This window comes from Aulonocara sp. 'chitande type north' Nkhata Bay, linkage group LG22 (assembly GCF_057382095.1).
Source record: "Aulonocara sp. 'chitande type north' Nkhata Bay isolate Kocher_YH1m ecotype deep benthic linkage group LG22, A_spYH_male_GT1.1, whole genome shotgun sequence".
NCBI lineage: Eukaryota > Metazoa > Chordata > Actinopteri > Cichliformes > Cichlidae > Aulonocara > Aulonocara sp. 'chitande type north' Nkhata Bay.
This window is the reverse complement of record NC_141364.1, coordinates 23,207,550-23,219,189: the sequence shown is the minus strand read 5'-3', so window position 1 is coordinate 23,219,189 and position 11,640 is coordinate 23,207,550. Positions and strand designations below refer to the sequence as shown.

The 11,640-nt window shown below is 41.5% G+C and overlaps 1 protein-coding gene across 3 annotated transcripts; it reads right to left on the bottom strand.

Annotated features, from left to right (window-relative positions):
* Positions 1-6,875: 6,875 nt before the first annotated feature.
* On the bottom strand, positions 6,876-10,838 carry snx10a (sorting nexin 10a). 3 transcript variants are annotated; one of them, XM_086280090.1, is made up of 7 exons: positions 10,767-10,838; positions 9,223-9,270; positions 8,975-9,061; positions 8,785-8,885; positions 8,592-8,690; positions 7,516-7,707; positions 6,876-7,428 (listed from the first exon to the last, which is right to left on the bottom strand). In XM_086280090.1, the coding sequence occupies exons 2-7, from the start codon at positions 9,253-9,255 to the stop codon at positions 7,296-7,298; spliced, it is 645 nt and encodes a 214-aa protein (XP_086136216.1). In that variant the 5' UTR covers positions 9,256-9,270; positions 10,767-10,838; the 3' UTR covers positions 6,876-7,295. The 3 variants fall into 3 exon arrangements, with proteins under 3 accessions (XP_086136216.1, XP_086136215.1, XP_086136214.1); XM_086280089.1 differs by lacking the exon at positions 10,767-10,838 and adding an exon at positions 10,459-10,756; XM_086280088.1 differs by lacking the exon at positions 10,767-10,838 and adding an exon at positions 10,524-10,756.
* Positions 10,839-11,640: the final 802 nt, after the last annotated feature.

Here is an 11,640-nt window from a genome sequence, read left to right as displayed (position 1 = left end):
GTGGTTCAGCTATAGGCACGGGAATGAGAAAGATCGGGGTATAAAATACTGATGAAAATTAAAACACTGATGCTTCTGGGTTTTGTTTTGTTTTTTTTAATAAATTTGCTGACATTCTTAGAAATACTTAATTATGATATGACTGGTATACTAACCAGCAATACTATCCTACGTATTTTTGAACACATCCATGCAAATAAACCTGACACTTACGTTACGTGTGTGTCATAGCCTATGTGTGCCACTCTAGGATTGAACAAAGTGACATTTTGGAAGGAACACCGGTTGGCCAAATTTAATTTAATCCACGCTTATATTATTCTTACTCTGAAGAAATCATAATCTGTACTGGGGAAAAAACAGGCATATATGTGACAGTATTTTGTTTTCCTGAAACTCACAGAGGCTTGCAGCATGCAGGGTTTTGTTGAGACGTTATAAATGACCCCATTAAAATTAATGACAAAAGTAATTAGGATTTAATTTAAAAAAGAGCACTTTTTACGACTGCTGCAATTAATCTCAACATATGTTTCAACTGACCCTAGTTGTGTTTAGATTATAACAATGTGCCCCTCTGCTTCAGATACCAGTGCACTGCTCTTTAGAGATTACATAGGATGCTTTGAACCAGATAGATATGTGTGCTAAGTATTAAATATGAAGTCTCTGGGCAAAATAATAGTGAATTAATGGGGTAATAAACCAAATGTTTTTCACCAATCACTGCTGTCATTTAGAGATAAATTTGGGAGGCAATTACTTCTCTCATATGCGTTCATGACAGTTATGGTCAGCAATTGAGGCAAAGAGGGACGGTAAGAGAGCGGGAAAGGAAAATGTATCGATGGAGACCAAAGAAACATTACATCTAAGTGGAAATGTAAATGAAGGCATTAAAGCACGTTTAGCTTTGTATCCCAAAAAGATTGAATAAGTGAGTGTCTGCGTGTGCGTGTGTGTTCTGTCTTCCTGTGATGGATGAACGACAGTCGGCATGGCAGCTCATCTCCTCTCAGGTGGCTGGGTGACAGAGAGAGATGTTACAGCGCAGAGACAGTACAGCCGTCACATTGGCAGGCAGGTGTCGGGAACGTACGCACACACACGGAAACACACATCTCCACCTGCATCCAACATCAAGATTCCCCCTCCACTATTGCTGGCTTTCACCTGGCTCCCATTTCACAACTGTGCCACCTCACTCCACCACCTCTGTCTACCCGTCTCTTGCACCCCCTCCCCTCAGTCCATGTTCCTTGTAAGTGAGCTGTCTCTTTGTGGGCGGCGGTCTCCTCATCTTCTTCGTTGCCTCAGACCAGGGCCTGTCAAATGCTCAGCCCCCTCACACACACACGCAGACTCCCAATATTTCCCATCCAATCAATGGGAGCGCCATGAATATTTCACCCACCTCAGGCAGGCGTGAGGCAAGCAGGAGGAGGGGGAGTGTCCCGGTCGCCTGGGGGGTGGGGTGGGAGGATAGAGGAGAGGGGTGGGGGGATATAGGCTGTCAGGGCGCCAGTGTGGTGGAGAGATGGGACTTCTCTTCCTGAGTCAGACAGGGCCAATAACTCATTAAAGAGAGAGAGATGTAGAGGCGAAGATGTGGCAGAGAGGAAGTGAGGAGGAAAGGCAGATGAGAAAAGCTCCTCAACACAAAAGAATGGAGATCTTGTGTCTTATAGGTCTACTTTTGCCTTTCTCAATCCTCATTTTCCTCTGTGCCTTCCCTACTCAAATCCCCCCCCCCCCCCCCTTTTCTTTTAAACGCGCACACATTCACACACACACACACACACACACACAAACACACACACACACACACCTCTTTCCCTCGGCAACTCCCTCTAACCCCTCTCCTCCACCAGCTCCCCCTCCTCCTATCCTCCCTCCTTCCATCTGTCTTTCTTGCTGCAGTGCCCATGCTGCCAGGCAGTATAAATCACATCTCTGGGCTTGGCTGCAATGGGCTTGAAAATAAAAAGGCATAAAAGTGTCGGGATGAGCTACGGGCTGGGGGGGAGAATTCCTTTATGATGGGTCTAAATCCTCCTCCCACCCTGCTTCCATCCCCAGTGCACACACGCACACACACATACACATAAGCGCACACAGATTGCTTGTAGACACGTGCACATGCCCAACATACAGTGGTTCTCTGAAATTATCCCCCCAAACAGCAGCAGTTTGGTTCCTTCTCCCTTTTTCTCCCTCTAACTCTCACAGACACCTGTACAACCCCCTCGAACACACATAGGCTCTGCCACATATCATATTAAGCCCTTATTGTTTGCCGTGAACAGAATTGAGACATCTTCTCACCATTTTCTGTCTTTAAAGGGACAGTCTGACTGAAACTCTCGCCTATGTTGATGTAACCTCTGTCTCTGTCATCTGCCCTTGCTCACAGTTTTCCATGAGCATTTGCAGTGACCCTGGAGACATACTGTACATTTTTTTCCTTACCCTGAAAGAGCAGAAAGCGATAAAGGATAATGGGGATGTCATCTACAACCTTGTCCTGCTTCATTACAATTGATTCAAATGTGCAAAGGCAGAGTGAAAGAGGAGCTGTGATCCTTTTAACCTTTATAGTAGTTTAATTCATGTTATCACTTTTGCACCTGCCACAGGGATGAAAATCAAAATATCAAATATCTGTTGGGTGGGGAAAAAATACACCATCTAATATTGTAGATGATAAAAGGATAATGCAGAAGCAGAATGGGGCTTTAGTATTTTGGGGCTATCAAATGTTGAATATTCTCCACAAAATTTGGATAAATGTAGCTCATATAAAGTTGTACTTTTTCTATTAATGAGAGGTAAATTTAGTGGATGTTGGGGGTGGATATGCACCAAATTCCTAAAAGTGGTCTTTAAGGTCTGAGATGGATTTTTCACAAAGGTTTTCACCCTGGATTATGACACAAAGGAGAGCCACTTCACTGTGCATAATGGTAATTGTGTTCAATTTATGATCTCTCCAGTCTCCATCTATGTATCGTTCTGAGTAAATAAACCAATAAAAAAATGATTGAAGTGGCCCCGGAACATATTGAAACGAACCCGTTGGCAGAGATGCATTGTTAAGGTTGTCTAAATGATTATGGGAATGAAGATGGAGGTGAGTGAAAGCACCGTGAATGGGAAACTCCATCACCTGCTAAAATTAACCTATAGCTCAGAGTTTTCCTTTAATCTACGTCCTGATGTGCACTTTGTCAATTCTATTAGATCACGCTGTGTGTGGTATGAGCATACACGCATACACACACACACAGTGATGATGATAATGGTGAGCACCTCCCTAGGTGAGGCCTATTCGGTCACAGTGGGAGCCATCTCAGACCTAATTATGCTTGGTTTGGCGTTTTAACTGTATTGATCAAAACACTGAAACAAACGAGAAATGCTTATCAAGCTGGAAAAGAAGAGCCCTCAGGAGTTGGTGCGCACCACAGGAGTGACTGAGAGTGATGGTATAGGTCTGAGAGTTAGTGAGATATTGGTGGTTATAAAAAATTGCAATTCCGAGCTTTTGAGTTATTAATTACAGCCTCCCCTCCTCCTTTTTTTGTACCAGGGATTAGAAATACTGCCACACGCAGCCACATATTATTATACGAGTATGCTCACATAGGAAATGCACACGCACACACACAATTATGCACACACTCCCTCGCACAAATTAGCTCATCCATACCAACACTAATCATACAATACCCTGCTCTGATGAGCAAGCTCACGTCGACCTTGGAACTCTCTGGAAAGACAATGCGAGGGGAACCATGCTGCGAATGGGCGGAGGTGGGGGTGGTGGTGGGAGCTGATAAGGTGGAGGGAGGGATGGAGAGAGGGAGACAATAGAGGAGAGGAGGGGAAAAAAGAAAGAGAGAGCGTAAGTAGAGCTGTTCAGTATAGGGCAGGAGGGCAGCGCGCCCTCCCTCCTCTCCATCTCAGCTCATCTCGAATGCAAATGTGGTTTCTATACGGTTCCTTTGTGCTGCTTCTAACTGCTCCAGAGAGAAGCAATTACAACTGCTCCATTCACTCAGAGAGAGAAAGACACGCATGGATAGAGAAGGGTAATTAATAAAGAGATAGGAGGGATGAAGGAGGAGTAAAGGAGGTGATCGCGTTTACCTGTGGAGGATCTTCGTATTGATTGCAGAGGCGGCTTTACTATTGACACGTACAAACACTAAAGCTGACCTGGCGCATAATTACTCCACAAAAGGTCAAAGGTGAGAGGCCATTAACATCTGAAGTGTGTGTAATATGATTTTGCACAGAGCAAATATGTTTGCTGGTGTTATTCTCCCAGACGGTGCTTTAAAGATCGGATTTACTGAATCAAAAGAACTATATCCAGATATGACATCACCCTCCATTCTTCCTTCTTTTGCAGTGCCAGTCTTGTATCCTATTGCAGTCACAGTGGCCAGGCAGTGCTGCAAGGTATGGTGGGAGTTTTTATGGCAGTCATTTGGGCTGCTAATATGTCATCTCCATTAGCCGACTTTTAACACTCCCAGATAGATGGCCCTGTGACATTTATCTGTGCATGGATCGTATTTTAGCCGGTAAATGGCTGGCGATGTGCAGAGTGTGTGCAAAACGAATGCGTGTGTATGAGAGAGAGAGCGAGAGAGAGATGCATTGACTTTTAATGATGCTGTATGCATTAGCACTTCAGTGGTAATAATTACAAATACAATGCAAGTCATAGCCTTTGACCCCCACAGCACAAAATCAAAGAAAGCAGAGACGAAGGGCAGTCAGATCCAGACCTCACTTCGCAACAGACAGCTGAGAAAATAGAGTAAAATGAAGAGGCAGTGAAAGGAATGAGTGATGGAAAGACAAGATGGGTGCAAAAATAAGCGAAAGGGGCACGGTGAGAGTTACGCGGGCTAATTGCTCTCATAGATTTTGCCATTGTTGGCTTTTCTACAGTCAAGGAGGTGAAGCAATTCCCTGTGGTGGCTTCAGGTGAAAGTCTAAATGAGCTAATAATTTGGAGTCATAAAATAATACTAATGTTGACCATGCATATTGAAAAGCATTAGAAAGATTTGTACCATAAAATAGCTGTAAATATGATGTACATCACATATAGCAGAACCTTTTCCCCTTAAGCATAAAAGTACCCTCACCCAAACTGCATCAGAAAGCGAAGAACATGTTCTGTGTCATTTTATGTGTTGGCTACAGGAGCCTGGTCACCTGTCCAAAGGCAGTGAAGTTGACTAATGTGACAGAAAATTAACAATTAAAAATATCACACGGGCCCTGAGCCATTGCAACGTGGGCTGTTCACAACTCAGTGGACACCCTAATTGCTTTGAAATACAATTGGGTTTGGGCTTTGTTTGGTGTTTTGGAGGTATGACGCGCATCACTGCACACTGGAAATTGAGTTATAAATTACCAAGCTGAAATAGACATGTACCATGAATACTCAATATCCAAATGCTAGATGTTTTCTCCGAGAAAAAAGAAAGGCAGATGCGCGCATGTACACTCACATAAAATACAAGATGCCACCGCTTGCATTTGCATTTCATTTTGTCAGAAAATTGACCAGCTTTAAACCAAAAAGTGTCTGTGTATGTGTCCCGCTGTATGCTTGTCATGGAGTACGTTGATATGGTCAACCTTTACAGCAAACAGAGAGATGGAGAGCTCCAATCACAAACCACTGGGACTTTGAAAATGACAGAAGATGAGGAAGGAGAAAATGTTCATTCATCCGCAGCTTTCCCACCAGTGTATTCTCTGCGCGTGTGTTTTCAGACACGCCTCTGTGCCTGTGCGTATGTCTGTGTTTGCTATATGAAAACAGCTCAGTGGCATGTGTGTGAAGTCACTGACAGCTTCATTATGGCTTGTGCGCACAGGGAGACAGCACCATGCAGAAGGAGAGGACAGACATAGGACAGGCTAGGCTTAACATTGGGCAGACTGTGCGTGGGTCCAGTGGCTGGCTGGTGGAGAAGGTGGAGGAGGGCAGCTGCTGTCTCCTTTAATGAGCCTTTCCTTCTTTCATCAGCTTTCAATTTACAGAGCTGTCCAACACTCCTGCATAACCAACCACACCTCCACCTGCTCACATTCCTGTAGCACGTATGAAGCTGTCGTTTTCCTTTCAAGTGATTCCCAAGAGCAATCTAATAGTTAAATTAATTTGCTATCTACCTTTAATTAGACAACCTCACCTGGGAACACTGTGACACAAGGTTGAAACGTGACAAACGCTGAGCCTCTCCATGCCCAGCACTGATAATACTTTAGATTTAACATGTATATTCATTTGCAATCATCTGTCTATAGTTTTGGTAAATGGTGGAAACATTATGAAAACGATTTAGGGAGTTCTTAGCAAGTGTACACAGAGTTTGCTAAGGTTTAATAACCCATTTTCCTGTCCTGGGAGGCACAGCTGTGTAACAGTGTATAGCAAGTAAACATTAAAATTTAGCCAGTGCAACTAGATGTTTGACATTTTTTCAGATAAGGACAAGAGACAAAAAATAATAATAATAATAATAATTCAAGGCTGTGCAACCTGAGCTATACGAGTAAAGAAATGCTACAGTTTGTACCCAAAATAACAGCATTTCATGCCATGTACACAATTAACTCAGACGCTCCTTCAGATGTTCCTTCATCTCACACCACTATTTACTCAAGCTCTGGGTGGTGTGATGTCTACACTCCCTCTACTGGACTGTTCAAACAGTACAGTCTATTGTATTGAACTCTGGGACAAGTGACAGGTCACAAAATATATATAAAGTATACAGGAACATGAACTTCAGGTTTTCTACTAATTAAAAGAGACAAAGTACAGTATGGAAGATGCAAGCTTTTCTTTAAGAAAGGGCCATTTATTTATGCATTGACAACTCAAAATGTATTCTCAAATATTTTCCTTAAAAAAAAAAAGTCTACAATGCAAAACAACTCTTGCCAACCTTAGTACATTTTAGTGCAGTGATTTTAAAAAGTACACATTGGAAATATTTAAGACTGTCAGTTTTTACACATTGTTTTTTAAAAACATGAAATTTTTTTAAGTACATGATACTTAAATGGTACCAATTGCAGAGGACACAAGGCAAGTTAAAATATTTTCAAAAGGGTCACACTGATGTTAACGGAAGTTTAAAAAAAAAAAGAAAAAGCCAACAATAGCAAGAGTTCAATGAAGTATTGAACACATTAATGCAAAGATGACCTACACATCCACAAGAAAAAGAAGAAGAGTACAGTGTCACTTCTTTACATCAGTACTCAGTAAGTGGGCTGGTAGTCTCAGAAAAAGAACAAAAGGGTTCTGGATCTCCGTCAGACTGAAAGAAGATGGGGCTACCTCGCCCAGAAGTGTCAACACTTGGTCCCAAACCCGATGATGAAGTGCTATTTGAAAGAAAGACTGAAGGGTCAGTTCAGTTTTAAGTCACGTGTTAACAAGTAAGCACTAAGACATTTTCTATAATAACTTACCTTTCACAGTCAGAGTCACATGAAACCTTTTCTTCTGATCTGATACAACCAGTTCTTGAACACTGAATGGCTTCAGCTACCGTGTACCTGGTCTTACCAACGGCACACCTTGCAATCTTTGTAATGCTAAGGTCTGACTGGAGGAACAGATGGAGCCGACTATCAGATAACAACAAGGGTGTATGAAGAACACTAGAGGAGAAAAAAAACATTAAATAGATGAGACCATTTCAATCAAATCCAAATAAAATTTGACAGTATTAAGGAGAACAAATCAGATTTCAATGGGAGAAAAGAATAAAATAATGCTTATATCTATACTGATATGTACTGGGTAACGCATTAGGAACAAGAGGATGCTACATTGAGGGAAATTAAAATTTTGAATCTACAGAAGGCTGAATTAAAAAGATACCCCTGAAAATCAAAGTAAAAAAATAGAAATGATGCAGCAGGATAGTCCATTTTGCTAGAGTTACATTGCAGCAACTTTTAAAAAAAAAAAAAAAAAAAAAAAAAAAAAAAAAAAAAGTACTCTGTAGGTTGCATGGCCCTCCACGTTCTTTCTCCAGATCTGAGGTGCAATCTGCCAGTGTTAGAGGGACTGAAAATGACGGCCCAGAGGTTTTTCCCTTCAGGTGAGCATGGAGGCCACTCAATAGCAACAATTCATTCATCCTCCAGTATTGCCTACATACTCTCGTACACATGAGGCCAGTCATTTTTGTGCACCAGGTGGAACCCAGGACCCACAGCACCAGCCTAGGGTCTGAGAATGGATTCAAAATTGGGGGGGACAAAATGCATTCTTGTTTTGGGGGAGAGGGGGGGGGGGGGTCATCTCATGTTGCCTTTAGTGCATTGTTATTAATAAAATTTATAACCAAAGCAAATGAAACCAATTACCAACCCCTCAGCTATTTCACTCACCCAATTAATATCCCTCAAGTTTATATGACTTGCTGTAAAAGGGATGTGCTAATTTTTACCCCCAAACAGTCTTTGGGAGTATGAAAGGCTCCTCCAGGAGACATTAACTGAACTTCAGAAACTGCTTCAGCAGAAGAGCAACTCACATTTCTAAAAACTTCTGCAGACCCTTGATCCTCTGGATGACTTGTTCTGTGTTCTTCAGACTGAAGAAAGGGTTCCAGGGTGGCAATTTAGGCAAGTCTCTGGACATGGATATAAATATACATTTGTAACTTGCTGGATTATCAGTTTACAACATTGATTAATCACCATCATAACAAGAAAACCTCAACATACATTATGAAAGCATTCTGTTCCAGGCAGTGACGCAACCAAACAAACTCACTGTAGCGCCGTCTCACAGAGGAGGTCTTTTTTCGAAAACACAAGCTATTAGTCTGCAAGAGACAGTTCATTAAACGCTTATTACAAAAAACACAACAAAATAAAGCTAACAGAACAGTTTCTTTTTTTAATTGGCACATACATGTAAACAAATCTCGTAGTCAACATGTGTGTGCCAGCGGCCATCTTTATGAAGCCTTGGATCCCGAACGCAAACTCTAATAAACTCCTGCAAAAATCAAGACCAGAGTTCCATTATTTCAAAATGAAAATGTGAACGTGGGCAAAATGAAAACAGGATTGTCCCACTGTTTGGGTTTATCTATTTGCTATTATAGATAAACAAAACAAGATACAGGAAAAATAAAAAATAAAATCAAAGCCACTTACAGTGTTTGAAAAATTATCCAGAATAGTGTCCATTAGTGATACAAAAACCTGGAAGGGAAATAAACACATTAGTACCATCTCTTTTAGCCTATTTGCTTATCAGGTGGTCTGATTTCAGCAAAATTATAGCAGCCTTTATGGGTTCTCAGAATTAAACAGCATTTTTAAAATCACAGCATTTCTTTTGTCCCAATTCCATTTTATAAAACAAAAGGCTAGCAATTGAGCCTTGAAGGATTTAGGAGTGCAAAGATTTCGAACAGATTTGGGATCAAGTGGGATGAGGGGCAAAGGTGGAGGATTGAGCTTATGTGTGGGAAATCTTGGTTCTGAACACATTAAACATGGGCACATAGCAAAACACACTTGGGACAAAAACAGCCCACTAGAAAGAGAAATACAGTCTAGTGCTTTCAAAGCCAACTCTACAAGGTTAGCTTTACAGTGATATTAGTCATATGCGTTATCCAGTCATCTGTTCATGAACAAACAAACCAAACATGCCATTTGCAGGCCTAAAGTCTAACCAGAGATAATAAGCAAGTTTAAACACGTTTTCAAATAGGGTGATCAGGCCACCTTCAAGAGACTGAACTACACACCTTGCTCTACAGATCACATGAAATCATAAGCCACCACAGACTAATCTATTTGGATAAACTCTGTACTGAGGTGACTGTAGGCTCTTCCTTCAAGACTGTCATTGCTCTTCAACAACAGTCCTGTAGCTGCAATAATTCAGCAGGTCCTACACGTAGACGTGAGGTTAACAGGATGCTGCAGGGAATTGCATAATGGAGTGCACTTTGATCTGAAGTTACACGCACTCAGTGCTCTAAAACACTTAAGAGCATGAAGTATTATAATTTTCTAACCACTATCCAGGACAACACAACAGGGCTTAAACAATGGTTTAACGCTCATAATCAGTGCTTATTATACATCTTCTGAATACCCCAAAATCATTTGTAATGTTTAACCTCCTGAGAACAGAGGAAGAAAGACTCTTCCCATTTAACTTTTTGTGCTTTCCTTCCTCTTTGGGGCTAAAACAGGTAATCAAAACGGAGTTCAATGGAAACCCCAGGATGCCCTCTTTTTATTGCATCGGGACTTAGGGTAGCTACTGAGAGGGAAAGACGAAACGCAAAACAAAACAAACCCACGAACCCACAAACATATTAACAAAAAAAAGAGCGAGAAGGACGCCCGATTTTGCATCTACTTTGACCTTACCTCTCCCTTCTTCACCTCGAGTGAAATTATACAATAATGTGAACAACCAGGACCAGCTCACTAACCTGGCTTGAAGCTTAGCCCTTCCTGAATACCAACCCTGCTACTACTAATTTCCCACTGCTAAGCACGACCTCCTTTCCCGACTGGATCAGGCCACGTAGTTAGAAAGTATACCATAACAAGCAACATTTAAAAAGTAATCGTAAAATGCATTGTTCTTAAATCATTCGTCTAAATCAGGCGGAAAGAAAATGATCAAGAATCTCAGATGAGAGTAACATGTTAAGCGTCGCTTTTCTGCGCACCTGTTTCTTACTGCTATTATCCGGAATCAGTTTAAATGGTGTCACCTGGTGGGAGGAGGCCAAGCGATGGCAATGCAGCGACAACCCCAAATAAAGACCAATAACTTTATATAGTTATTGGTCTCTACAGGACCTCAGAAAAAAAAAATAGCCTGTGAACAACCCGATTTTGAAACATTCACTTTATTCATTTATTGATTGATGGATTGTAGGTGCCTAACTAATAAAAAGAAACAGATTCATTGTTAAATTGATCTCTTTCTTCTTGAACCCTTCCATTTATGTTTCTTCTAATGCAAGTGCTTATGGGGATTTACCTTTAGAAACATTCAGACAATTTAAAAGTACCACTTCATGGTCTGAGATTTTATGTCTGCTTCTTCTGCTTCTTTTTTGTTCCTACAACCAGCTCTGAACCACAATAACACTGTATGGTGGCTGGGTGGAGAAACTTTAACCAAAACCAAACAAACAAATCAAAATTTAATAACTGTCCATTGTTCTGACTTTAATTGTTAACATAGTTGTCCACGACTGCTTCACTGCAGTTCTAGATGAAATTTAGATATGCATGCTAGTTTTGAAAGGTGAAGCTGAGGCTACGTTCACACTGCAGGCGAAAGCGCATCAAATCCGATTTTTTTGACCCTATGCGACCCATATCCGATCATGCTATGACAGTGTGAACGGCGCAAATCCGATATTTTCAAATCCGATCTGGGTCACTTTCGTATGTGGTACTGAATCCGATACATATCCGATGTTTTAGAAAGCGACTGCTGTTTGAACGGTCAAGTCGCATTAAATCCGCCTTTTACGTCACCGACACAAGACTGAAGCCAATTATCAGCGCCAGAGAAGCGCCCGAGAAGAC

Coding starts and splice junctions, on each gene's coding strand:
- snx10a (XM_086280090.1), bottom strand. CDS start 9,255: ATGGACACTATTCTGGATAATTTTTCAAACACT. Junction 8,691..8,784: donor GAACAGAATGCTTTCATAAT/GTATGTTGAGGT, acceptor ATCCATGTCCAG/AGACTTGCCTAAATTGCCAC. Junction 7,429..7,515: donor TGTGACTCTGACTGTGAAAG/GTAAGTTATTAT, acceptor TCTTTCAAATAG/CACTTCATCATCGGGTTTGG.